The sequence below is a fragment of the Schistocerca gregaria genome, chromosome 5 (genome assembly GCF_023897955.1).
Source record: "Schistocerca gregaria isolate iqSchGreg1 chromosome 5, iqSchGreg1.2, whole genome shotgun sequence".
Classification (NCBI taxonomy): domain Eukaryota; kingdom Metazoa; phylum Arthropoda; class Insecta; order Orthoptera; family Acrididae; genus Schistocerca; species Schistocerca gregaria.
In genome coordinates, this window is record NC_064924.1 from 432,759,689 (window position 1) to 432,785,398 (window position 25,710).

Genomic DNA, 25,710 nt, shown 5'->3' on the forward strand with positions numbered 1-25,710 from the left:
TATGAGTAAAGCAAAAATATTGTGTACTGCAGAAAGATTCCCGCGAAACATGAAGAAAGCAAATTTCCCCCGAGCTAGCGCAGCCACTCCTCACTCGCTGGCGGCTCGCCCCGTACTGCAGTTCTTCTCTTTCACGCTCATAGCCTCTAGTGGAACTTCAAACGCTTGTATGGTGCTGCCACCTAGCTAGAGAGCAGCTGTGACTCGGCGCCGCTACGGGTATCGCCGCCGTGTGGAATAAAGCCGCAGTTCGGCTGTGGCCGTCGCCGAGTGAGGATCTCTCCGCAGCGCGCTGAACTTGTACTGATGTGACTAACGCCATCTTAGAGTGGATTTTTTTTATCGCGCAAGATTATTTTAAGATATTAGTCGCCTTTATAAAGCGAAGTACTGCATTTTTCGTCGGAATTGCAAGTTTAGAAATTCTTTTGATTCATATAAAAGACAATTACGGAGTGTCAGGCTACACTAAATCCAAAAGAGTTACAAATTATTAAATTCAGTGTTAATTGGATGCATATATCTTGCTCCTATTAATGGTTAAACTTGGAGAATCCACAAGCGAAGCGAATTGTGGAGCTTTATTCTTACTGCCTCGCGTCGTCGCGGCGCCAGATAGACTCCACCTCCCGCGCTCCCATTGGTGGGCGCTCGCTGCCTACGTCACAGGCTGCTTCGAAGCTACAAGCCAGATATCAACAATTGCACGCGGCGGGAGCGCCAGTCACAGTGCATACTGACTACGGAGAGGTTGGAAGGTGGTATAGATGAGTGCGTGTGGCCAGGAGTTTGACGGGCGAACCCCGCTAGCGTGATTGCTCCATAGTCCAAGTGTCGCGTGAAGTCGAGAGCTCCGGAGTTGTTGTTGTTGGTTTTTTTTTTTTAATAATTTGAGTTTGAATACTGCCAGCACGTAGGTAACCCATCATCGGGGAAATTATTCAGACTCCTCGGAACTGGCGAGGAGCAGGCCTCATTTTCTGGCCTCTAGTGTTTTGTGTTGAGAGGCGCCCACTTCGGCTGCCTGTTGCGAGCACCATGGTGCCCCAGCAGCAGAGCGATACCAGTCGCTCCAACAGTCCCACGTCGAGTGGATTACCTATGTTCGGGTCCCAGCTTGTCAACAAGGACTCTTCCACACCGTACACAGATGCCACCCAGGTGAGTTAAGTCAATGGCACCAAAAGTTTAACATTTTATGTACCGCAGGGTCCACCATCATTTTAATTGCTAAGGCAGATTTTCGATTGTTGCGGGTGCGTATTGTTGGGACAGAGGTGATTCCTTCTCGAAACGGCAGTGATCGTAGTGGTGTGTTTACAACAGTAACGAGCCAACGGAATACAACGCGTTTTCTGGGTTTGGATTTACATTTCCAAAGACGATTACAGTAGTGGTCAACAATGAAGGTTCGCTAATCGTAGGCGATTTTTGTCTTGGCGGTTTAGTGCTTGCAGTAACCTCCCTGTGTTGGTCTTCTGAAAGATTATCGATCATTGTTGAGTTGAAGCATTTAATTTTCGCGGTGTTCGACACCATTTTCGTCACTTATTAAGTTCTTGCTTTCTCTCTTGGGAGAGATCTGCGTATAGTAGACTTGATTGGAAACTAAAAAGCTACGTCGCGAAGGAGAAAAGTGATTGGATTAATTTTTGAAAATGTGTATACGTTCTGAGAAAATCCCTGTATAGCCTGTTGTTCGTCACGCAAACTATCTTTACGATTCGACAGTACTTCGACGTCGAATGTGGTTTAAATTGTCAAAGTCGAGAGGTGAGACGGTAGGTTACATGTCTGATGGATCCAGGTTGCGTCGACAACAAGGAACATAATTTCTGTAAGGTAGGATTTAGTTACGAATACAGTAAAAGCATTTGCTCTTCGCGAAAGTTCTCTGTTATGGCGTAAAATTCGTTGTTCCCACCCGAAGAAAATAGGAACGCTGAATAACGCGTCGACTAGCAGTCCCACTGAAGGTAATGTGGTAATTCGTTAACTGTGTGGAACGTTATTTACAATCTGAAGAAGTTCACCGGTGCTTTGTTGGGAAGTGAGGAACTGTCTGTCACTGGCGTGTCCTAGAGCTGTCAGGAAGTTCGGAAAGCTGCTGTAGTCCCTGATGTAGCCAGTTTCTCCCCGCCTTCGTACTTTTTTGCCGTGGACGTTGCAGACTCATTGAATCATCGCCGAACCGCGAAGACAGCGCGCGAAAAACTGACGCAGCGCTGACGCGACGTAACGTTCAAATGTGAGTCGTCTGACAGCTCCGACGTCGTAGATTTCAAGAAGTAACGAGAGAAATGTTTTGTTCATTTAAGCTTGGTATCTTGTCAGTCTCATGAACTGAGTGAAATAGGATTCTGTAAACACTTCTGTCACCCAAAACATCTGTAGTTCGACAATCATAGTTGGTTTGGACATTTCAACGGAGGGCATCCGACCTCACCTTTCTAAATTGGTCTAGGTAGATCAGTGATTGAATACCTCTTTCAGCCCGTGTTCAAAAGTTACGTTGTGTGCACTGTACATTTCCATCATGCTGACAAGTTTTGCTTAACAGTGCAAAATCCCATAGATTATTAAATCTCTTGTGCATCTGACTATAATTTTTTCATGTTTAGCGTCATTTCGTACAAGTGATACACCGCGAACTTTGTCTTCGTTTCAAAGTGCGGACTTCAGATTTGTTTAGCACATGTTCCGAATCTTATTTGATTGATCTATAATACTTTCGTGAACTGTTTTCACTGATGTTGTCAAAGGCGGGTGGGTGTATCACTCCTCTGCTGACGAATTTTCATCGTTTTCCCGTTTGATATTATGAGTGGTTCGTGAGTATACAACAAGAAATGCTTGCAAAATGGCTTAGGACTGCGAAAACGTCTATCATCTCTTGTGACATTTTATCATCCAAACTCCAGGTTTAGCGTAGTGCAGATTTTTCGTCGTTAGTTCGTACGAAGACGTTATACGTCCGTCGTCTGTGTTAGGTTTATTTGATAACTCACCAGTTAATTAGGCGAGCAATTTTTCTCAGATGCCGCGGACCAATTTGCATGTCGTTCACCTGGTGAGGAGGAAATTTTTCTTACGTTTAGCGTTCGAACTTTGTTCGCGAGAGACGTGGCGACGGAAGAAGTTACGTAGTGTCGCTCCTACGCGTTTTTCGGGTACGTGTTTACATGTACAGGTACAACACTCATTTGGGACTTGTTACCAACATTGATTATCCGAATTTATTTTGCAGTTCTGGTTCGTATAACCAAAGCGAACATGACGCTACTTTCGCGTTTACCCGTTGTATACTGTATAAAATCGTAAGTCAGTTTTTCTTATGGTTTCATAAAATAAAGACGATGTACTGGGGACACTTTTCCCCAAAACTTTTATAAAAGACCGTTATGGAAGGTGAGGGAGGCACACTCTGGCACTTAAGCCTGTGGCGACCGTGCCACAAGAATCGTATGTGTTCTATATTATTTTGATCCACTCCGTTTGCTTCAATGTCGGTTCGCGCGCTGTAGTGAAAGTGCACGCCAAAGTCCCGCGCTTGTGTGGCTGTGCGCGCGTTCGCTCGGGCCTTGGCGGACGTCGGCCAAGGACTTTAGGGTCTTAAGACTTCCGCGTCCCAGTGCGCGCACACATCCGCCAGGCGTGGACAGAGTTAAGATTACAGAAGTGTGTGTGTGTGTGTGTGTGTGTGTGTGTGAGGTTTTTCGCGGGCGCCGAATTTAGAGAGCGCTGATGAGGAAGGGCCGCGCTGAAGGCCGAAAGACTCGGCGCCAAGTCGCGCCGGACCTCACCTTGCACGTCTCGTATATAATCCGACGAGGGCGCCTAAAGAGGCAGAGGACGCGGCAAACTACTGGCGAACGGCCGCGTATAGTTCGTCCAGCGGCTTTGCGCAGCTCTGGCGGTCAAACTTAGCGACGAATTCGCGCTAGGTTGAAACCTCATGAGAGCATTTCTCCATTTACGGGCTCGTTATTGCGTGAGTCCTCTTCGCTGTCCATCCTCAGGATCGTTAGGCTCGTGAGAAACTAAGTGTGGTCATGTCGAGAGTCGTAAGAGGCGCAGAATCGCTCTCTTGAACCACACCGAAAAGTATCGATGGTAAACGTAACGCTGCCGCTCGCTAAACTTCTTCCGACACGTTTCCGTCGTGAATCAAGAAAGCTACAAAAAGCGGTACACGAGATTACGATGCAAGTCACATCGTTGCCGACTACGTTCTAAATGTCGCCGTTACCATTCGCCCATCTCGCGTTCTTGATCATTTTCACGCTACAATCCGCGCCAATAACGTTGTTGCATTGTTGTGATATCTTGATTAAATATGAATGCAACGAAAATACGGTTTCGATGCGTCGGTGTGTTACAGACAACTCTGAAATTCGACGCGTTAGGTATAGTGCTCGTTACTGTTCAAAAATTTCCAAATTTGTGTGAAATCTTATGGGACTGAACTGCTAAGGTCATCAGTGCCTAACCTTACACACTACTTAACCTAAATTATCCTAAGGACAAACACACACGCACCCATGCCCGAGGGAGGACTCGAACCTCCCCCGGAACCAGCCGCACAGTGCATGACTGCAGCGCCTTAACACCTCTCGGCCAATTCTGCGCGGCTGCACGTTACTAAAATGTTTAGTGCACAGTCGGTGTATCGTAACGTTTTCAGTTACGTGAGTAAAAGAAATTTTATAAACGCTCGTTTGTGATGTAGGAATAGATTGTTCGTAGCCACATCCTTGTAGCACACTTCGTACTTCACTGGTAAATGACCTAAACTTCAAGCCGCAGAAAAAATTGTTCAAGTGGCTTTTAGCACTATGAGAGTTTACTTCTGAGGTCATCAGCCCCCTAGAACTTAGAACTACTTAAACCTATCTAACTTAAGGACCTCACCCACATCCATGCCCGAGGCAGGATTCGAAACTGCGACCGTTGCGGTCGCGCGGTTCCAGACTGAACCGCCTAGAACCGCTCGGCCACACCGGGCGTCTATGGCGCAGAAATCAGCCGTTTTAGCGTATTGGCCTGCCATTTAAATGTCGTGTTCTCCGTAGGAGTTTAGGTTCTCAGATTCTAGAGTGAAGTTGTAGTATCGTTTCCGCTTATTGTGAAATCAGATCATTTTCGTTACGTTTTCGGGACCATTAGGGGTGTTAACTATAAATTGTTCGTAGATGACATTGCGTGTCATTCTTCAATTACAAGTAGATAAGGAATTCATATAAAATAGTGACACTGCACATGTGCGGAATTGTTTTATAAAGCGCTTCCCAAGCACTGTTACGTTTTTCTGGTTGTTCACTCGCAACGAACGACTGTGATTAAGAAGCGTTTATAGAAGACTGCAAAAGCGTTAACCTCTCACAGCGAAAGCACAGATCAAAGGCAAACAATTTCAAAGTTAATTGTAAGTCTGATATATTCGTCTTCCATGCAGGTTTGACTAGCTATCATAGTCGTTATTATTCTGCCGAAGAACGACATATACAGTAACCTAGGCGTTTATCTTATATTTTGATAGTTCATTTACTATTTTAGATGGTTAGTGAAAAACTACATCCTTTTGTCACATTTCCGCTGTCTAGTACAGACTGCCATAAAAACAGCTATGAATTTAAAGTAAAGTTGAACAGATTGCATTCCTCGTACGTGAATATATAATCTCTCTCTGAAGCGATAATAGCGAATCTTAGGTGTTTCAGACATTTTACTTGTTAGCTTTGTGTGATCGATTTATATATAATTGTAATGATACGCTTACGGAACAATCACGAGAGCAGGTCTACAGTTCCAGTCATGGTCAGGTCTGTCCTTTGTACGTATCATGTCTTACGTCCAGCGAGGTCTGCAGTTTTATCTCTTTTCTTCACGTTGTGCTGTATGCTGTCGCTAGAACTCTCACGTTCCTACGAAGAACGAATCGCAACCGTTTGTAGTAGCTACAGGTGATATCAAAGCCATAAGTTGCTAAAACACACTGTTAAAACTATCAAAATGCACCGTGTAAAAAGTTCCCGAAATTTAAGTCACGACGCGGTTGGAAGATTTGAGTTCATACCTTAGGTACTGATGTACTTTCCTTTCTCATTTATACCAACGTTAGGTGATCTAAAGTGGTAGAGTATGGAGTAACATTATTACATACAAATAGGGTCCTCCGTAAGTACCTCGTACAATATAAACTCTAAAAATTTCTTGCATGGCGAGTATCTCTCGAGTATGTTACTGCATCGTCTCTTACATTAGTTTATGTGTGCGCTAATAACGTTTTGACGTTATGTCAGGAGCTACCGCGCGTGCTGCCAAATAAGTTTTCGCCCGTGCAGAATTTATCCGCCCGCTGCTGCAGTTATAACGTTGAAGTGCAGCAGTGAAAAGCCCGCACACCCTGAACTTGACAGTGTCATTTACGTAACGAACGTTATCTGCTTCTACAGCCTTCCCAACGATTGGACCTGTGAGCTGCTTAGTGCTCCCCGCAGCAGCCTGCGTTAACGACTTTTTTCCCGTTTTGCGCGACCGTTGGCAACCGAAAATGACTCATTTGCTGTCCGTACCTGTGCCGCGCTCTGATTGTCCGGACAGTCTTGTCCAAGCGAGTCTTGGTATGAAATGCACAAGGCAAAAATTGAAAAATTCCTGACGTATCTCACTATGGAGCGTTTCTGCTGATCGGCTCCTTAAAAGGAACTTGGGTGAAGCACATTACGGTTCAAAGAAGACAGGTCCAACAGGTTTTCAGGCTACACACACTCGGTGTCAGCTATCGAGGTAGCTGACAGGTAAAGACACTGGACTGTTGTTATTCAGAAGGGATTTGGTTCATATCCGCGTCCGACAATCAGGACTTGTCAATTACGTACTTTGATTACTTCAGACAAATGGTGCTCAACGAATCTTAATTCCAACCTTCGCGAAGTGCTTAGTATCTGGTGAGCAAGCTTCAGCAAAACTCTTGCTATTAATTTGGTATTATCTGTTGTGCCCAATTATTATTGCGAGGTTCTGTGGTGTATGTAGTCTCTCTTGACCATCTTCATCGCTTTCCGCAGACCAGGATGCACAGTGTAGCTGTATGCGAAAAACTACCTTTCACTAGTTGTTTGTAAGTATGTTACTGGAACAAACAATTATATAACCGCTCGTGCTAACAGTAAACTACAGTATATCCAGTGGGAAGCGTTTTGTCAGTGACGTCGTGAAGCTAGGACTGGAGCTTTAGGGCAGCAACTGCGCCGTCGACGGGACGAGAAACAACCATGTGAACATTTGTCGAAGATATTTCTTAGACAGATCTCTTACAAAAGCTAGGACATCGCAACTACATTTTATTAAGGTGTGACGCCCTGTCAAAGATTACAAAAAAAATATATATGAAAGACTTTGGAGAAAGTTAACATTGGATACAGGCTTCCCTAAAAGATCAACGAAGTTTTTTTAACAGTTTAATAACATACGTAATGTCGTTCGTCATTTCATTACCCGTGAGCTATTGTAATTAGGACTCATTTTATTCGTAAGGATCGTTGTAATCAGAAATGTGGAAGTATATCTGCAACAAATAGTATATCTGGTGCCTGAAACGACGTGGACGTTAACCACTGAACGCGACGCACTGGCCATATATCACGATCTAAGCGAAATGAATATCATGCCGTATGTCCGCAGCTCTTGGTCTAGTGCTGCCTGTGGTTCATGGGATCCCGGGTTTGAACTAACCACGCCAATTTCTCTTTTAAGCGTGTCGACCCTGTGGCCATGCGGGACAAAGGCACAAGCAAAAGAAGAAAATAAGATCACGGTGTGTGCTATCACTATCGAAGACGACGTCTAGAGAGACTTATAATTAGATAAGTGTGCGTCCCGATCAGGAAGACCTGCACATCAGGACGACTTGCAACGCATCGTTCATAGTTAATACCCCGTCGAAAATGAAACAGCGAGAGAAGAATGTATTTACCTCACACGTACATTGTCACAACTCACTTTGACGAAGAGGAACTTCGTAGATGTAACCGGGATACGAACTCGCGTCAGTGGTGGTCTTGCGCTTGACAGTCCTCGCTCGGTGGATGTACTCACCTAAAACCTGGTCAGTAAAAAGAGGTCCATAAAAAGAGTCGCATTCGTAATTGAAAGTATGTACCACATTATATACGTTAAATTTAGAGCTCAGTGATCTTTGCAGTGCAGTCGACAACATCACACCTCTGGAGCCTTATACCTTTGCTCATTGCTGCCGAGATTGGCCTCAGCCTAGTACCGTATTTCCAACTCCACTGCCAGTACTTCGGGATATATTCTGTTCGATACACGCATTGTTCAGCACAATTTCACGCACATCATCGTCGAAAATTGGCTTCCTCTGTAGATGTAACCAGGAATTGATATTAGCACAGAAATGCACTTTCGCCCGTGATAAAAAGGAAATCGAGTAGATGTAAATAATAAACATGAAACTACAGATGATCACCAGCGTTAATCGAAATAGTCTCCATTGTCGGGCGTGAGGGTTGATAGCCACAAACTTAAAACCGAGTGATTATTCATAGAACGTATCAGTGGTAATAGATATTGGCGTGTATTGAGTAAAATTGTGTTAAAGTGGCATAGTCCACTGTTACGGGAGAGGAGAGTCGCCTGGAAGGTGTTAAGGTGTCCTTGCGGTTGGGTTGCATAAGTAGCAGGGGCACGCTGTAGGCAGCGATGATTGTGGCCTGCCGTACCAAGGACTAGCATTAGAAATTCGATACCCGCTTAGGGGGCACTGAAATGCGAAAACCATCGGACGCTTAGACCATTCTTTGCAAGTAATTCTCCGAATTTCCCCGTAGCGACAGGTCATTTTAATCTATGAACTTGATGTGAACGCCAGTTTGATGGCATACTACCATGTAGACGCTCTTTGGTCTTCATCCATTTAGACAATCATGAATTTTCTTCAAATAATACAAATTGCATCCTCATCTCATTATGTCTTCTGTACTTTATAAAATTTTCGTCCGTATACCAACTTGCAGTGAACTGGTTCGCCTTTACGGTTATGTGTTGTCGTGTTCAAAATTTCTTTTCTATCGCATTCCAGAATTAACTGCAACCACCCACCTTCAGTGAAGCTTCAATTTTTGTTTACCATGACTCGTTTCGAATCACCAAGGGACACGTCAGATGTTGAGTCATTAGGCGATTTGCAACAACTACCGCAAATTAAAAGTGAAGCATCATTGTGACTGTTATTTGTGGAAACCTTTATTCATGTCAGTCGCAGTGTGCAACTAACATAACAGCTGCGTGTGTAAAAAATTTCCGTAAAGTGCTTATGCAATATCTTTGTTGTTACGTTCTCTGTCTCATCTGCCACGTGTGCTATATGGTCGTAGGCCAGATCGCCGCCACGTTGTGTGACCTCCTACTTTCGAATCTTTTCCTAATTGTAATAGACCGGATTACGTTAAATATCGTTTTCAATATTGTTAGTTTCTCACTGACCTTCCGCCGTTCTGGAGTTTAGTGTCGGAGATTGTGCCATGTTCCATCATATTCTACCTCACTTTGTTACTGTAATTGCCTGGATTGAAATGATCTGATTAGCTATATTTGGGGTTTAATTAGGAATAATTGGTATTTGATACAATTACAATTTCTTTTTCGTAAAAAAGTTAAGTAGGAAATTATAACCTCCAGAACTGTTGTCGCTAATAGGTCGTTTCTAAACGCAGTCATGTTCCCACCATACGTAATTCGCTTATTCTGAACGTAATTTCACTTCTGTACTTATGATGAGCTGCCCATACCAAGTAGATTCTGCTGGAATACAGACTGTATTTTGCGCATTCTATATCGGATGTCTAACACAAATGTGCGTCTCGGGGTATCAGAACTATGACTATGTTGAAGTTCTTCAAATTTGGCTTTCGACCATTTTCCACCCCACTTTGTGCAATGTCAACTGTAAATACTAATGCAGGTGAAGGACAAGCTTCGTCGTACCTTTATGTTAACGACGCTGCTGTGAAAGAGTCATGAACAGTTTTGCAATAGAACATAAGCACCTCAGTGAAACAAAAAATTTGCCCACATTGCACCAGATGGTTGAGGTGTCTGCGGGTGTTCTACGATACTCAGAAAACTGCTTGTGTTGTCACTGAGCTGGGTAGCTTATTGGGGAAACATTGGAGTCGAATTCTGGAGGACAACGGTGGAGATCTCCATCTGGCGAATCAAATTTATATACCATATTGCAGTGGGTGTGTTGTGCAAAAAATGATGCTTGCATCTCCGAAGGAATGCATCGTAATTCTTAAACAAGACAGTTACTGCAATATCGTACTTAAGCGCTGACACCAGGCAGTGTCTCGCTATTGTAATGTCGCCCACTGTGCGGGAATTACAGTAAGTGTACAGGTGCTGCTTGTGACGCATAAATGACGACAAATTGAATTTTGGGTCTAGCTGTGGGTCGTGCACAGATAGCCAAAGTGGTTATGGCGAGCGCTCGCGTAACGCGAGACATCCGCTTTAGAGTCCGTGTTGGGCAAGAATTTTCACTGTAGTTACTTGATTATACAGTTGATGATTCGCCATATTCGCAGCCTGCATCTACATGGCTATTTCGCTAATCAGCGCGGAGAAAAACGGAAGTAAGTATATTTCCGTGCAAGCTCTGATTTCCCTTATGTTATTGGCTTGGTTCAAATGGCTCTGAGCACTACGGGGCTCAAAATCTGAGGTCATCAGTCTCCTGGAACTTAGAACTACTTAAACCTAACTAACATAAGGGCATCACACACGTCCATGCCCGAGGCAGGATTCGAATCTGCGCCGTAGCGGTCGCGCGTTTCCAGACTGAGGCGCCTAGAACCACTCGGCCACACCGGCCGGCCCTTACGTTATTATGATGATAGGTTTTTCCTCTGCAGGTCGGCGTAAACTGCAATTACATGACATCCAATAGGATTTAGGTTTTCTATGGCTCATGTAAATTGCTTAACACAATGCCAAGATCGTTCTTCCCCCAGTCCCATCTTATGGTTCATCTCAAATGATGTCGTCGTTGACAAGGCGTTAAACTTAAAACTTCCTTACTTTTTTGTCCGGTTACGTCCATTAACCAACATGAAAAAAGTAGATATAACTAGTGTGGGCAGCGTACTCTGTTTTCAGGCACTCCCAACTGAACACTCTCGCACTGTTTTTGCTCGTGATTAAGAGTCGCTTCTCTGCGAGTGCTTGTATTGGCATAATCTTTCGAACCGAGTTGGCAGTTGTCTCGCTTCGGCGCCTGTTTCAGTTGTCACAGAACTTGGCTGCACAGGTTCTATGTTTGGTGGGTGAGTTTTTGCAACTGCTAATTGTCGGTGCAACACTTTTTATCTTTTGATTAAAACACAGTGATAATGTCTAGGTGAAACATGTTATGAAATAATGTGAATAAATAAAGTAAGTGATCTAGTCAGAAGTCTAGCAGGAACCTTGGGTGGTTCTGAAGATTACGTAAGTTAGCGGTGCACGAGTTCACACACACGTACCGGAGCGCCGAGTTCGGCCTTGGGAGAAGCGTGCAGTACCCCCTGTGGGCCCCGTCGGTTTTCCCCGCTAGCTCATTCACCCGCCACTTCTCGGCATCGGTGCGCTCGTCATCGCGTCGCATCTGCGGCTTCACCGTTACCGTAGCAGCGTGACTGGCACCGCCGCCGCCGCTGCCTCTGTTGCGAAAACCCTTGGCGAATCGACTGCGGCGCCCGGCTGTCTGCGCGGCCGGCATAAAAAAGAAAGTGCAGCTCAGCTGGCACACACACACACACACATACACACTCACACACAGCCACGGCCAGCTGAGCCGCTCGCCGCTCGCATTGTCGCGCCTGTTCGTTTGTTCGCCCATCTGTCACCACACAGCGCAGCTGTACCGTGCAACGCTTCTCACTTCCCGCATACCGTTTGGTGTCGAGCCACGTGCAACACTGATATACGAAACTTCAGGACTTACTTTATAAATGGGTCAGGTAATTTACCGCCTTCTCAGCTGGAGTCACGTCCAATCTCCTGTATTTACCGGGGCCGCGCGTTGCAGCATCGTGCTCCCATCGTCAGGTCCATGAAATATTCACACTTCACGGGAATCTGCGCTATACGCTCACTATGACTTGACAGACTGTACAGGAAATGCTGATGGCCGACTGCAAATGATTCTGCTTACTCCTCCACTTCCAGGATCTCCCGCGCAGTATGTCAAGTTAGTCATCGCGAATCATTCTATACACCTGATGATGACAGCATGCCGCCGAAACGTTTGGTGCCAATTAATAGCCGAAAAAAAAGGAAGTTGCAGCTGAGAAGTATTACTTTATAAACTTCGCAATACCAAAGAAAACATCAACAAATTGCATCCACGGGCAAATTTAAGTTTAAAAAGTGGCACAATTTATTCCCCTTCGATGTGGTTGATTTCTGTTGTTGCGTTTTCTTCAGTATTGCATGTGACGAAATGATTTCTGACAGTCTGGATCCCAAATAGGAGTGTTCGCACCACACTTAGTTTCTGACATATTCTTTTCCAGGTATGTGCTGTAGTCGCATTTATTACACGAAATTGTGGAAGGCTGCGTTTCAGCTGCAGCATACGAATTATTTAAGGAAAATAAACACCATCACCACGTTTCTGTGTGTATATGTAGCTTCGTGTTACTACTAGGCTGACACGTCGCACAGGACCTGCTCGAAGCGAATGTGAGGGAACTACATACTGTCCAACTTACCTCACACAGTGTGTAAAGTTACATTGCGCGTATAATGGAAACACAATGCCGAGAGATACATACTTCTCGAAAAGCAGGCAGCTTTTTGTTTTGCTCGGCGCGCCTGAAGATCAGAGCATGGTGCCAAAACACACCTTATCAGGTGTTTCTGAGACCTCTTATCCAGTTCTATTGTGATATGGGTACATTTAGTTTCAATACGTTCCAGTGCGCAAGTGGGTAAGTCATACACGTGTAATTGCTATCATTTTCTACGGACCATTACTCGCTATCTCTGACGGTGCGCTGTGGAAAAACCAAGTTATTGTTCAGTTTCAACATTGAACTGTAAGTCCCTCAGTAAGTGATCGGGTGATTCAATGGAAGGCAAGGATGCAGAAGGTGTTGTCTGAAGCCGACCTTCAAACTGCGGACAACTTTTTGTGCACAAGTTCCGGGGAATTACATTGAAACTATTTTTGTTCATTTTCATTTTGCAACATTGCGAAGAAGGTATGCTGGCATGAATAAAATTGTGGTTGTTTAGAATAATCGTGAGAAACATTAACGTATATTGAAATTTGACGATGCCATAGTAAAAGTCCGCCGCTTAGGTACACTGGTGCAGCTTACGTGGGATATCGGGTTTCTCTCTCGTTCTTTCTCTTTTTTTCTGCCGTATCGCTGGTGAATGGTGAACAGAAATACAATGGTACTGCAAGCAGAGATAGTCATATTATTTACCTATTTAGACAGCGTTTCTGAGGTCTAAGAATTCTACTCATCGTTTCCCACGTTTTAACCTTCCTCTCCCTTTTTTTATTATTTTAACAGCTCACTTAGGTGAATGACATAGTATATGTCCGATATAACTTGTGCATCTCTCCTCGCTTACTCGCAATTAAAGCATGTTTCTCTGCTTAATTTCTCAACGTCTGCAATTGCTTTTCTGCTTCCCGAGAAAACGCGTTCGTTAGCTCAAGAATAGAGAGCAGAAATTGAGCAAGGATAAAAATGACGTAAATTTAAGATAGAAGGAAGAAACATTGTCAGCAAAAATTTCGCAATGTTCTTTGCCTATTGATTCAAATTTCCGCACACACTATACACCAACAAAATTTGGATGGCCATAGACTATATATATGCAAACGTTGATGGCCAAAATCTCGAAAAGGTCTTCATCGATTTAATTCAAATTTTGCACAGTGTTCTAAAAAACACTCAGACATAGGCTATATATATGTTTTTAAACTATGCTCTATACGTTTCTTGTTGAAACACTTCTACAAGCACTCTGTACTCACGTTCGGGAGGACGACGATTTAATCCCGCGTCCGGCCATCCTGATTCAGGTTTTCCGTAATTTCCCTAAATCGCTTCAGGCGAATGCCGGGATGGTTCCTTTGGTAGGGCACGGTCGACGTAGTTCCCTATGCTTCCCTAATCTGATGAAATCGATGACCTCGTTGTTTGGTCTCTTTCACCAAATCAACCCAACCCAATTGCTAGAAAACAAAGAGCTATGCTGTGAACGTGTGTTATTTTTCTTTCTCGAAGTCAGTTTTAACGACGATATCAGGCCATTGAAGCCATTAGACGAATTGAAACTTCCTGGCAGATTAAAACTGTGCGCCGGACCGAGACTCGAACTCGGGACCTTTGCCTTTCGCCGGCAAGTGCTCTACCCGAGATCTCGAGTTAGAGTCTCGGTCCGGCACACAGTTTTACTCTGCCAGGAAGTTTCATATCAGCGTACACTCCGCTGCAGAGTGAAAATCTGATTCTGGCAACATTAGAGAAATTGTTTCTTCCTTGTATATTCTAACTCTGTAAGTATAATTTTAAACAAAATTTGCATACACACCGATTCGCTGTTCATATTTATTACTGGCAGTCGGTTTTAACAGAAAGCAAAAAAAATGTGTTTATGCATTATCGGCTTACGATAACAATACTACTACTACTACTACTACTACTACTACTACTACTACTTCGTCTTCTTCTTCTTCTTCTTCTTCTTCTTCTTCTTCTGAATCGCCCGAAAATTCGTAATCCTACCCGTTCGCAGATTAAATCCATCCAAAATTCTGCCTGAAGCCTACTATCCTCACAGACCCAAGACTTCGCATTCCCGTATACCAACAGATTTGCCCAGGCAGTCTAAATGACTTCAGTTTCCAATCAATATTTCCATTGCAACACCAATAAACTAGGCTCACAGTCAGAGAAAGGGCAGTCTCGTACTCGAATACCATAGATGGCGGCACAGTGAGACGTTGACGTTCAAAAGGAATTCGGGTGAAGTGGTAACAAGCTATTTTTGAAGAAAAGCGATGCCCAGACTGGTGCTATGGAAATCCCCCGACGGCCTCGAGTTGACAACAGCCCTCAGCCGTCCATTGAATAGCCAAAAGGGCCTTAGGGGTTGACAATGCCTGACCCGAAGAAACCTAAGCTCCCTGCCACTCCTTGCTTTACAGGCAGAAGTAAGCGGTACAGTTAGGTGCTGCGCTGGCCAGACAATAGCGGCGAGGGTCTGGTGCGTTTGACGGATGGTGGGCCCACCCCTGTCCTGTTTCCCTCCGAATGGCGGCTTTCTTCAAGGAAGGATGTGAAAGCTCGCGCCTGCCCGCCGTCCCAGATGTTATTTTTCTGTTACTGTATTTGCGGGACTGCACTGTCCATCAAAGAAGCAAAGCAGGCAACACCACCAGAAAACATCTCTCTCTCTCTCTCTCTCTCTCTCTCTCTCTCTCTCTCTACACGAAACGATCCTATTTCCACGCAGGTCACCACGGCGGAGACACCACGTATATAATAAAGTAATAAAGGCAATGACGACCAACGACAAAGCTCGAAATCTTAACGGAAATCGGCAAGATCCCGCGTGTAATGAGGCCAACGAGAAGGGGCGCTACATCAGTAGCGTGTGTAATAAGCTGAGATTTTGGGTACGGCGGGAGGCGTGCTTGGGTAGTCCGTGTGGTTGTGCTGACCACTGTGTCCAGATGGCGTTGTGGTCAGCGCATGTGCCTAGCAAGCAAGAGACTCGAGTTCGAATCCCAGTCCAGCACAAATTTTCAACTTGCCCCACTGATACAAATCAGTGCCTAGTGGCATCTAATATCTATCATTCATTGGTCTTTCCAGTGTATTATGACTGATTCCTACAACTGTAAATTCTTCTTTGCGAATGTGCCTCACGAATATTCTCTAATTCGCAGCAGTATGTCAAGTTATCACGCGTGTTTCGCACTACTAGAGAAAGTTTAGTGTAGCCCCCACGAACTTGGCCAAAGATACTTGCGCGAGTCACAGACCTACGCTGGAGCCTACGTTATATCTTCACCTTGAACTGTATCACTCAGCCGTAGCGGGAACTATAACGTTGAAACATAATATTCCTGTTTCGCGATCAGCATCTTGTACACAGATAATCCAGTAATCTCTTCGTGATTTCGTTTCCTAGTTTCGCTCCGTGTAATGATGTAGCATGTCCCCTAAATATCTTGTGTGTGGTAGTCGTTTAATGACCGCAAGAAACGGCGTGCTGGTTAAAAGCGCTTTAGATTTATTCGGGAGGCACTGGTTTGGATTTCCAGAGCAGTTATTTAAATTAAATTATTCCGTAATTATCGTAAATTCGTTATGATGTGTGCCGCGATGGTTCATCTGGAAATAACGCGACCAATTTTCTTCCACATCTTTCTCTAGTTTCCTTGTAAATGACATTGCTTGCTTACCAGTTGGCAGCCGATATTGCAGTACTGTTTAATTTATGAGACTCAGTCCAAGTAACACATCGTGCGAGAACTTTTGCAGAAAACTTTTCGACAACAGTGTTTCAGCTCAGAAACTACTAATATTTTTCACTTCTCATAGCGGTTTACATACATTTATTCTTCCCACCCTCCATCCTTGAAACGGACTAAAAGAAACTTTTAGTAGTGTTCCCAACTGCCACGCACTTCAGTTATTCACAAAAAACACAAGTAGATTTACTGAACCTTGGACGTACAGCACTGGTCTTCATTATTTCTTCGAATACTGAGGTCGTTATAGGTTGAACGAGACGGTGGAAAGCCTTAACCAGGACATATATTCAGAGCCCATAGGTTCAAAGGCTGATCCCGTTCTACAAACTGTTGCAGTTTGCTGTCGCAAGCCTTAAAAGAAGAAACGGATATCCCAGGAATATCCACGAAAATTTTTGCAAGAGGGATGGTGATATTTTCTGTTTAAATGTTCCGTAGGTAAATTTAGGTACTAATGTTGGAGAAGTAATTGTGAAGTTGCTTCCGCTATGCCGAGCGAATAACTCTGATAATATTCCAGTCCAGCCATAGAGCCCTAGTTTCTTCAGTATTTTTTTTTTTTTTTTTTTTTTTATTGAGATGCAACCTACTTCCTGTAGTAAGCGTTCCCAGTACGGCGTATTAATGTTCTTTACTTGCTATTCTTTATTTTACATTGTTGTACAACAAGCTTTAAAGGAACTTAGTGTTACATATAGAATCTTCGAATAAGTGTCGATCTGGCACCTTACTTTCGTAACCATAACTTACAATACATTCACTCGTTCCAGTTTACTTGCGTATACTGATCTTCCTGTCTTCAGAGAAATTACTCAGCGTATTGAGAATTTGTTTGAATATTGAGATATGGAAGTGAGAAATTTTATTCAGAGATTAAATACAACGGTCATGGGCTGTGCGTCTAAATGTACATACTTAGAAAGCCACCGTATGGTGCATGGCACAGGGTACCTAGCACCTAAACTAGACATTTTCTTTCTGATCTGCTCACAGATAAACGAGAGCAAAACTGTCTATATGCCACTGTACGAGCCTGCATTTTTCATATCTTCGTAATCCACAGGCGAAAAGTACGTTGGTGGTAATAGAATGGTTCTGCAGCTAGCTTTAAATTTTCTCAGAAGTACTACTCGAAAAAGTTGGTCTTCTTCCCTCCAGGGATTCCCACATCTCCGTAATACTTGCAAGCTGATTGAACCTACCGGTCACAAATCTTACAGCCCGCGTCTGAACTGGTGTGATGTGCAGTCCGACATTGCGGGCATCCCTTACACTTGAGCAGTACTCAAGAATGGATCGTACTATACGCGATTTATTTGCTGATGACCCACACTTTCCTAATATTCTCCCAATAAACTGATGTTCACCATTCGTCTGCGCTACTATCGACCGTTCGTGCTCAGCCCATTTCATACTGCTCGTGGTCTCGTAGCGTTCTCGCTTACCGAGCACGGGGTCCCGGGTTCGATTCCCGGCGTGGTCAGGGATTTTTTCTGCATCGAGATGACTGGATGTTGTTGTGTCGTCTTCACCATCATCCATCCCCATTACGGCCGGAGGAAGGCAATGGCAAACCGCCTCCGCTAGGACCTTGCCTAGTACGACGGTGCGGTTCTCCCGCATCGTTGCCCCGCGCTCCGTCCCGGAGTATGGGACTTCATCATCACTGCTTTTCAGCTTTGCACTTGCTATGCTCTTCAAGTTTAGAGGGAATACCACTTCGGCAGACGCGTGAAGGGGAATTTGGACACAGGATGGAGGTGTGGTAGGGAAGTGGTTGCAGTCGTGCAAAGCGACAGCGGAACAGTAGCGTGTGTAGTGGTTAGCACATCTGCTTAATGAGCTTGAGACCCGGGTTCGAATTCCAGTCTTGGTACAAATTTTTATTCGTTGCTTCAGTTTTCATATACTGTATACGTATACCTAGAAGTTAATCGACTTTGCCGGCCGGTGTGACCGATCGGTTCTAGGCGCTTCAGTCTGGAATCGCACGACCGCTACGGTCGCACGTTCGAATCCTACCTCGGTTATGGATGTGTGTGATGTCCTTAGGTTAGCTAGGTTTAAGTAGTTCTAGGGGACTGATGACCTCAGATGGTAAGTCCCATAGTGCTCAGAGCCATTTGAACCATTTTTAATCGACTTGACTGTATGAAACAGTACACGACTGCTATTTTCGAACGTTATGGTCTTGTACATTTTTCTACATTTAGAGCAAGCTGTCATATATAAGACCATCTAGAAGTTTTGTCTAAGTCATCTTGTTCCTTCCTACAGTTTCTCAACGACACCTCCCCTGAAAACACAGCATGGGATTTAGCATGGGATTCGGAGTACGTGTACATTAGGCGCAGAAGAGGCGTGAACACCTCTACCATTTCTTCAGTGCCAGTTGGTCTGTTCTTCGGACGGACACAAGTACAGCCGAGTTGCTGGTGGCGAATGCAGCTACCGTACAAGGTCGCCAGTTCAGCTCAGCGACTCGGCCATCGCGTGGCGCATTCTACCGGCGGCCGGCACACGAGAATACTACACGGCGTATCGCAGGGATCTCCGATGTGCGCCCGCTACCAGGACACGCGTGCGACTGCATATATCGCTGTGCCAGCCAGGCCCCGGTACGCCTCGAGATGCCGCGACACACGAGACCCCTGCCGCGGGCTTGTGTTGCCTTGTTCCGTTCCACGCTGCCTCGTCGTATTGTTCCCCCCTTATCCTGCGGAACGCTCGTGCCACGGTACCGCCACAACTCTGCCGTCTTCCGCCTCCACATTTCACCACCAGCGCCGCCACTACCACCTCGTTCTGCGGCTGGTATTCACGTCACCGAAACTCTGAAGGCACTGCCTACGTTCAACGTGCGTGTGCGCCACAGACCGATAAAAAGTAGTTCGAATCTGTCTTGCAGTCAGCAGCCCCAGTGCACACTTGCGTGTCTGTGGTGACAGAAAATCGCTGTAAAGTGTCTTATTTCTTACAGAAATAACCATTTAGTTGTGAATTCCAAATTTCTTAGTATGCAATGCGTGGGAGAGAGTATTCATCGAACTACAAGCAGACTATTTTTCTACCGTTCCACTCTCGACCAACACTTCGGAAATACGAACACCTAAAACTTTCCGTGCGAGCTCTTGATTTCTAATTCTGTCATAGTGTTCCTCGCTCTGTTGGAGGGCGACAACAAAATATTTTCGTAAGCTTAACGAGTACCACCACAGCAGTATCTTTGAGAACGTCCTTATTCCATGACACAACTAGTTTCGGCGGCACACTGCCGCCATTCTCAGAGTCCACCACTGCCAAAAGAGTATATTTACTGTAGGACCCTTGTTACTAGCATACGTGGGATTTCATCAGAACTCTATCCTCGATTCCCTGTTGATTCCAAAGCCATTTTGTTTTGAGAACTGGGGGAGACACTTTAACACGAAAGCTTGTTTTGTGACGAACCTAGCGGCGCGACTATTGAACTGAGACTTCGGCCAACAATGGCAACAGTTGAAACGGAATGATAGTACGCCATTATTGGCTGGAGACCCACTCCTGGGTTCTTCGGCCGCCTTGTGCAAATCGTCTTATTTGACGCCACTTCGGCGACTTGCGCGTCGATGATGGTGATGAAATGATGGCAATAACACCCAGTCCCCGAGCGGATGAAGTCCCCGATCTGACGGATAATCGAACTCGGGATCCCGTCATGTAGAGGCAGCAACGCTTCCCACTTGACTACAGCACGAGCTGCGGGTGACGGCAGTTGATCAGAAGCGAACAGCGGGCATCATTGTATGCCGTGCACCGGGGGTGACATCACCAGCAAAAAAACTGCACAGTTTGTACGTTTGATGGTCAATCTGTTACAATAAGTATTTTTTCAGTAGTTTATAGTTGCTCCTATGGCGTCAAATTAGAGACTCATCCTCTTCCAAAAGGTTTTGAAATCCACTTTTATTTACAGTGCAGTGAATGATGAACTGCTGTAACGAGGTGCGCTCCCGAAGGCCGAGGATCTCTTGTAAAATGGGGCATGACCATGCACTGTGCAGGTACCTGCGAAGCCCCGTTGACCGGTGAGAATTTGACTGTGCGCCCGGTAACAGCTACATGGCGGCGTTATACGATGTGACGTCTGTGGGCTACGAGTTTGGAAAACCATTTTTCACTTTGTTTCAGAAAGAAATATACTTCAGATCTGCCAAAAAGAACAATATTTGAAAGTAATACACTTAGCGATCCGACAGTTCATCGATATACAGCAGCTGTAATATCCATCCTTTCATCTTTACCGAAAGAATCTGAAAAGAAAGTTATGGAAGAACAGAAACCAGTATCAGTCCGCTACATTCCTGGCTCTCAATAGTCCTGGTATAAATGAGTAAAGGGACATAGCGATTATTAACGAAACACGAACTACTAACAGTGATTTTGTTAGGTTGCTACACTTGACTAAAGTCTTTAACTCCGCTAATGCTGGCAGGGGAGGGGGAAGGCAACCAGTGGAATCGAAGCAGTCTCCAAATCTGTTTGTCTGTGAATAACTTCACAAAAAAATGGTTCAAATGGCTCTGAGCACTATGGGACTTATCATCAGAGGTCATCAGTGCCCTAGAACTTAGAACTACATAAACCTAACTGACCTAAGTACATCACACATCCATGCCCGAGGCAGGATTCGAACCTGCGACCGTAGCGGTCGCGCGGTTCCACACTGAAGCGCCTAGAACCGCTCGGCCACACCGGCCGGCGAATAACTTCATAATTCTCGTATCTAGTGCTACGACATGTCCCTGCAGCTGCAGCATTCTCGCTTTTGCCCGAAACGAATTACCGCACTATGCTGCAGTTGAAGTGTGCTTCTGAATTTTGGAAATTTGTGGTAAGATCTTATGGGACCAAACTGCTGAGGTCATCGGTCCTTAAGCTTACGCACTACTCAATCCAATCAAGCTAACTGACTAATTTACGCTAAGGACAACTCACACACCCATGCCCGAGGGAGGACTCGAACCTCCGACTGGTCTAGGGCGTCTTATCACGGTCCGCGCGGCCGCGGAATTTTGGTTTGGATCCTTGAGCGCCGTGTCGCAAAACTGTAGCGAGGGTATGTCATTTGTACGAGGACTTCAGACAAGTATACCTTCAAACAGAATATTAATTACCTAACATTGTTTTTGCATGGTAATAACTAAAATTGTATGACTTCTCAGGGTCCGGTAGTTCTTAGAGGTGGGAAGTGTAGGTACTGTACTCGTCCAGAGAGGACGTGATACATTATCGTGGACAGCTGCTTCACACTCGTCCTCGGACTGCGGGGAAGAACTCTTACTGCTGCCGTCCATGCCGCAACTTCTCGAGTTTCGCATCGCCGGCTGGCCACCTCCGTGGCACGAGTGGCGTTCCCAGAATGCCCCGCGGCCGCAGTGTTGCGTGTCGTGGTCGCCTGGGAGCCTTCTGGCGCTGACATCGGACCGTCCGACTCGGGCAAACAGTTGATACCCGCGGCGCCACAGATAACGGGCCGAGCACATAAACACGGGCGCGCACTCCAGCTCTCCCGTACACAAACTCTGCGTCACGGGGGCTCTGCGATGCGTCTCCACTCCCCTGCTGGCCGCTGGCCAGTTCTCATCCTAGTCGTCTGTGGCGCAGCCGCAGCATTTCTGATCGCCTCTGTCTGTATGTAGCGTCCGACGATGGTCTTGACTGATTTTCGCACTGTCGCGAAGAACTAAAGATTCTTGTTGTATTCGTTTTGTATATCGATACTGTTGACTGAATGCTGAAGACTGGTTGATGCACTCTAGTCTGTCCTGAGCAAGTTTCATCATCTTTGTACAACTACTTCGCCGTTCATACGTTTGAACACCTCGCTGCGTTACCATATTGAAGATTCCTTGATGCCTCGGGAGACTGAGGTGTTCGCAGGCTGCAGTTACCCTACCAATCTTGTATAGATACAGATTTCTTGTGCCTTATTTCTCCAGTCACACACACCACCATCCAAAATCCCACCATTCGGCCACAGATGATCATTCACTTCATGATTCAATGCCATCCACGACTGTAGCAACTGCACCACATTCTCCACCGCAATTAGTCACGTTCTGCCACTTTTCTCCCCAGTTCGATACAGTACCTCTCCATTCGTTAACAGATTCGTTCCACATTTAAACGCCCCGTGCATTTCGATGGAATCCGATAGTGCTTACATATAAGGCAGTGTTTGTGCTTGTATATCCATATCGAAGCGCATTTTCCCCTCATACACCTCTTGTCACTGTTTTCAACTCGGGTGCGTCAACACTTGTGGTGCCCTTAAGTAATTTGTTTTGTTGCCCAAGCCGCGCGGCATTAGCCTAGCGGTCTAAGGCGCTGCAGTCCTGGACTGTGCGGCTGATCCCGGCTGAGGTTCGAGTCCTCCCTCGGGCATGGGCATGGGTGTGTGTGTTTGTCCTTAGGATAATTTAGGTTACGTAGTTTGTAAGCTTAGGGACTGATGACCTTAGCAGTTAAGTCCCATAAGATATCACACATGTTTGAAGATTTTTTTTGTTGCCCAACAAGCGAATAATAACCACTGTGAGTCGTCGTGTAAACATCTTGTGGAAGCTATCCGTCAAGAATTACAGCGAAAGGAAATATTCCAAACGTCATTTTCATAAGTTACGTTCTGACGTTAGTTTGTGCAGCAACGATCATAGTCATACTTATCCTAAAACCAACGTATCTGTTGATAAACACATGAAAGTCGAAACCGGTTACAGTGCTTTCTCCGTAAAGTAAACGAAGATTAAAGTGCGTGTGGTTGCTGCTGTTTTTATAAACACGCCGAAGTAAGAAAAACGTGCACCGTATAAGTGGCAAGGTATGTGTGACTCCTGACGATCTTCGTCATACTAAATGGCGCAATATGGATCCATACTTGACAGGGCGGAACGAAACGTCGAAACATTCATGAGTGCATTTCAAACGAAAACATTCACACAGATCCTCAAGATCGAGGTCTCTCTCGAAGAAAGAGGTTGGAGTCCTGTTGAAGGTGCCGTCCGTTAACATCGGAAGTCACTCTATTTGACCGCGCTTGCGTATGATAAAGTAGTGTATTTCGTGCTTTCACGTCCTCTTATTTATTTCATTATGTTGCTTTGTTTTCGTGTCGCATCACAGATGTTCCATGACGACTCAGATATTTCTTACACTGCGACGTTCTTCCACAAGAGAGACTGGATATTAAAATATCAAAACTGATGAAGCAATTCTAGTTTAATGCCGATTAAGTGAAAAAGTCGCCTCCATTGAAAGACAAAAATAAGATTGTTTCTGACGTCCTTCGCTATGTAGGAGCGAAACAAAGGAATATATATAATATATTCGTCAAGGAATTTCTATAGTGTAATATGGGCCAAAGCGAATCGACGTCTTGTTTCACGTTCTGCGCCGTATGAACCTTCCACGATTTTCGCGGTGACGTCTGACGTTCCGTTCCGATGTCGTCTAGTGTGAATCGGCCTTTATTCGCAGAGTGCGGGGTCCGTTTATCTGTTCCGGTCCGTGAACGGCGCTCCGCCGAGAAACCGGACCCGGCGTGCGGTGCGGTGCGGTGGGATCTGAGAAAGGCATTTCCGCGGGTCGCAGCCGGCGGCCTAGGGCGGGCATCTACGCTCGCCTTGCAGATTCCTCCCCCCTCATGAGTATTCATCGGCCCGCCGCAGCCCTTGTTGGTGCAGAGCACGCTTCGACGCGTAAACATTTCCACGCCTCTGCTCTCTGCGAGGCCGCTGACAGATTTGTGTCTTGTTGACGACCTCTTGCGCAGGCCAACTCCTCCCTCTTATGGTGTACGACTCGGAGAAGGCGACCGTGGGAAAGTTTCCTGCGCGCGTGTTTGTTCTGTGCGGCCGGCGTCTCCGTTAGCAGATAACGCCGAGAATGTCATCAGTTCGTCGACCAGACGTTGAGGAAATTCCAGGACAGCAGAAAGTTAATTGCTGTTGGCTTGTCAACTACTGTAGCGACTTACAAATGTAATGTATTGCGAATACATTGTTATTGTATGATTATATGATAGCGGAACAAACACTGGTAGCAGTTACTTCTGTAAAATATCTGGAAGTTTGCGTGCGGAACGATTTGAAGTGGAATGATCATATAAAATTGTTGGTAAGGCGGGTGCCAGGTTGAGATTCATTGAGAAAGTCCTTAGAAAATGTAGTCGGTTAACAAAGGCGGTGGCTTACAAAACACTCGTTTTCACCTATACTTGATTATTGCTCATCAGTGTGGGATCCGTACCAGGACCTCAATCCCTCCGCCCCCCCTCACCCCCTCCTTGCATCTTCAAACCTTCTGCTCCGTCTCTAATTCTAATGACGTTGTTGCCTTCAGGGCGGTAAACCCTAATGATCGTTCCTCGAACCAAATCAAGAATGGGAATTCATCGAAATGTAGGTCATTACCGACGGAGCTATAGCCCTCTGTCAGGTAAGAAAATAACTCGCCATTGGCTCTGTTTCTAGTTTCGTCGCTGACACCATGATCTTATTCCACAAAGAGTATAATCCTTCTCTTGTAACCTCACAGCTGCCGTTACTAACGTACATACAATTTTCAAGATATCCTTTTTTCCTAGGTTTTATGCTTTTCTAAGTGCCTTGTTCACCCCTTAAGCGTTCACACAATCGAGATTTCAGTTTGTCATTTCTATAAGAAAATAACGCCAGCAGCAGATGGACTGGATGGCGATTCTGATGTTTCGGGCGGAATTCGTCGTTTCAGCGGTGGGATATTGTCATGGACAGCGGCGGGGCAATGTGAAATCGTACGCAGCAAGTCACGAATCCAAATTTTGCAGTACTTCACAGAACCTTCTAAGTGTCTGGTGCATGCCCATCGATTTGATGCCAACTCGCTGGCCTCTTCTTCTTCTTCCCCAAGCAGCTTCTCATTTGGCTTCAAAAGATTTTCCCGTGCTATTTCGTCAGTAACCTACAACTTTAACATATATACCATGGAGTGCGGTGACATACTTCAGTAATAAGGGACACTGTAGTTTATTATAACCGAGACTCGTAGAGATCGTCTTGACTGTACTACATAAATTAATGGCAGTATAATCGTTTTATGTAATTTACAAAAAATTGTAT

At 45.3% G+C, this 25,710-nt stretch overlaps 1 protein-coding gene across 1 annotated transcript in view; it reads left to right on the forward strand.

The window, feature by feature from the left end:
* The first annotated feature begins 247 nt into the window (after positions 1-247).
* LOC126272491 (transcription factor Sox-11-A-like) overlaps positions 248-25,710 on the forward strand; it is a 71,917-nt gene continuing 46,454 nt past the window's right edge. Inside the window, exon 1 of the mRNA XM_049975378.1 lies at positions 248-1,161. Coding sequence (XP_049831335.1) covers positions 1,039-1,161 — 123 coding nt within the window. The 5' untranslated portion in view covers positions 248-1,038. The remainder of the gene's footprint in view (positions 1,162-25,710) is intronic.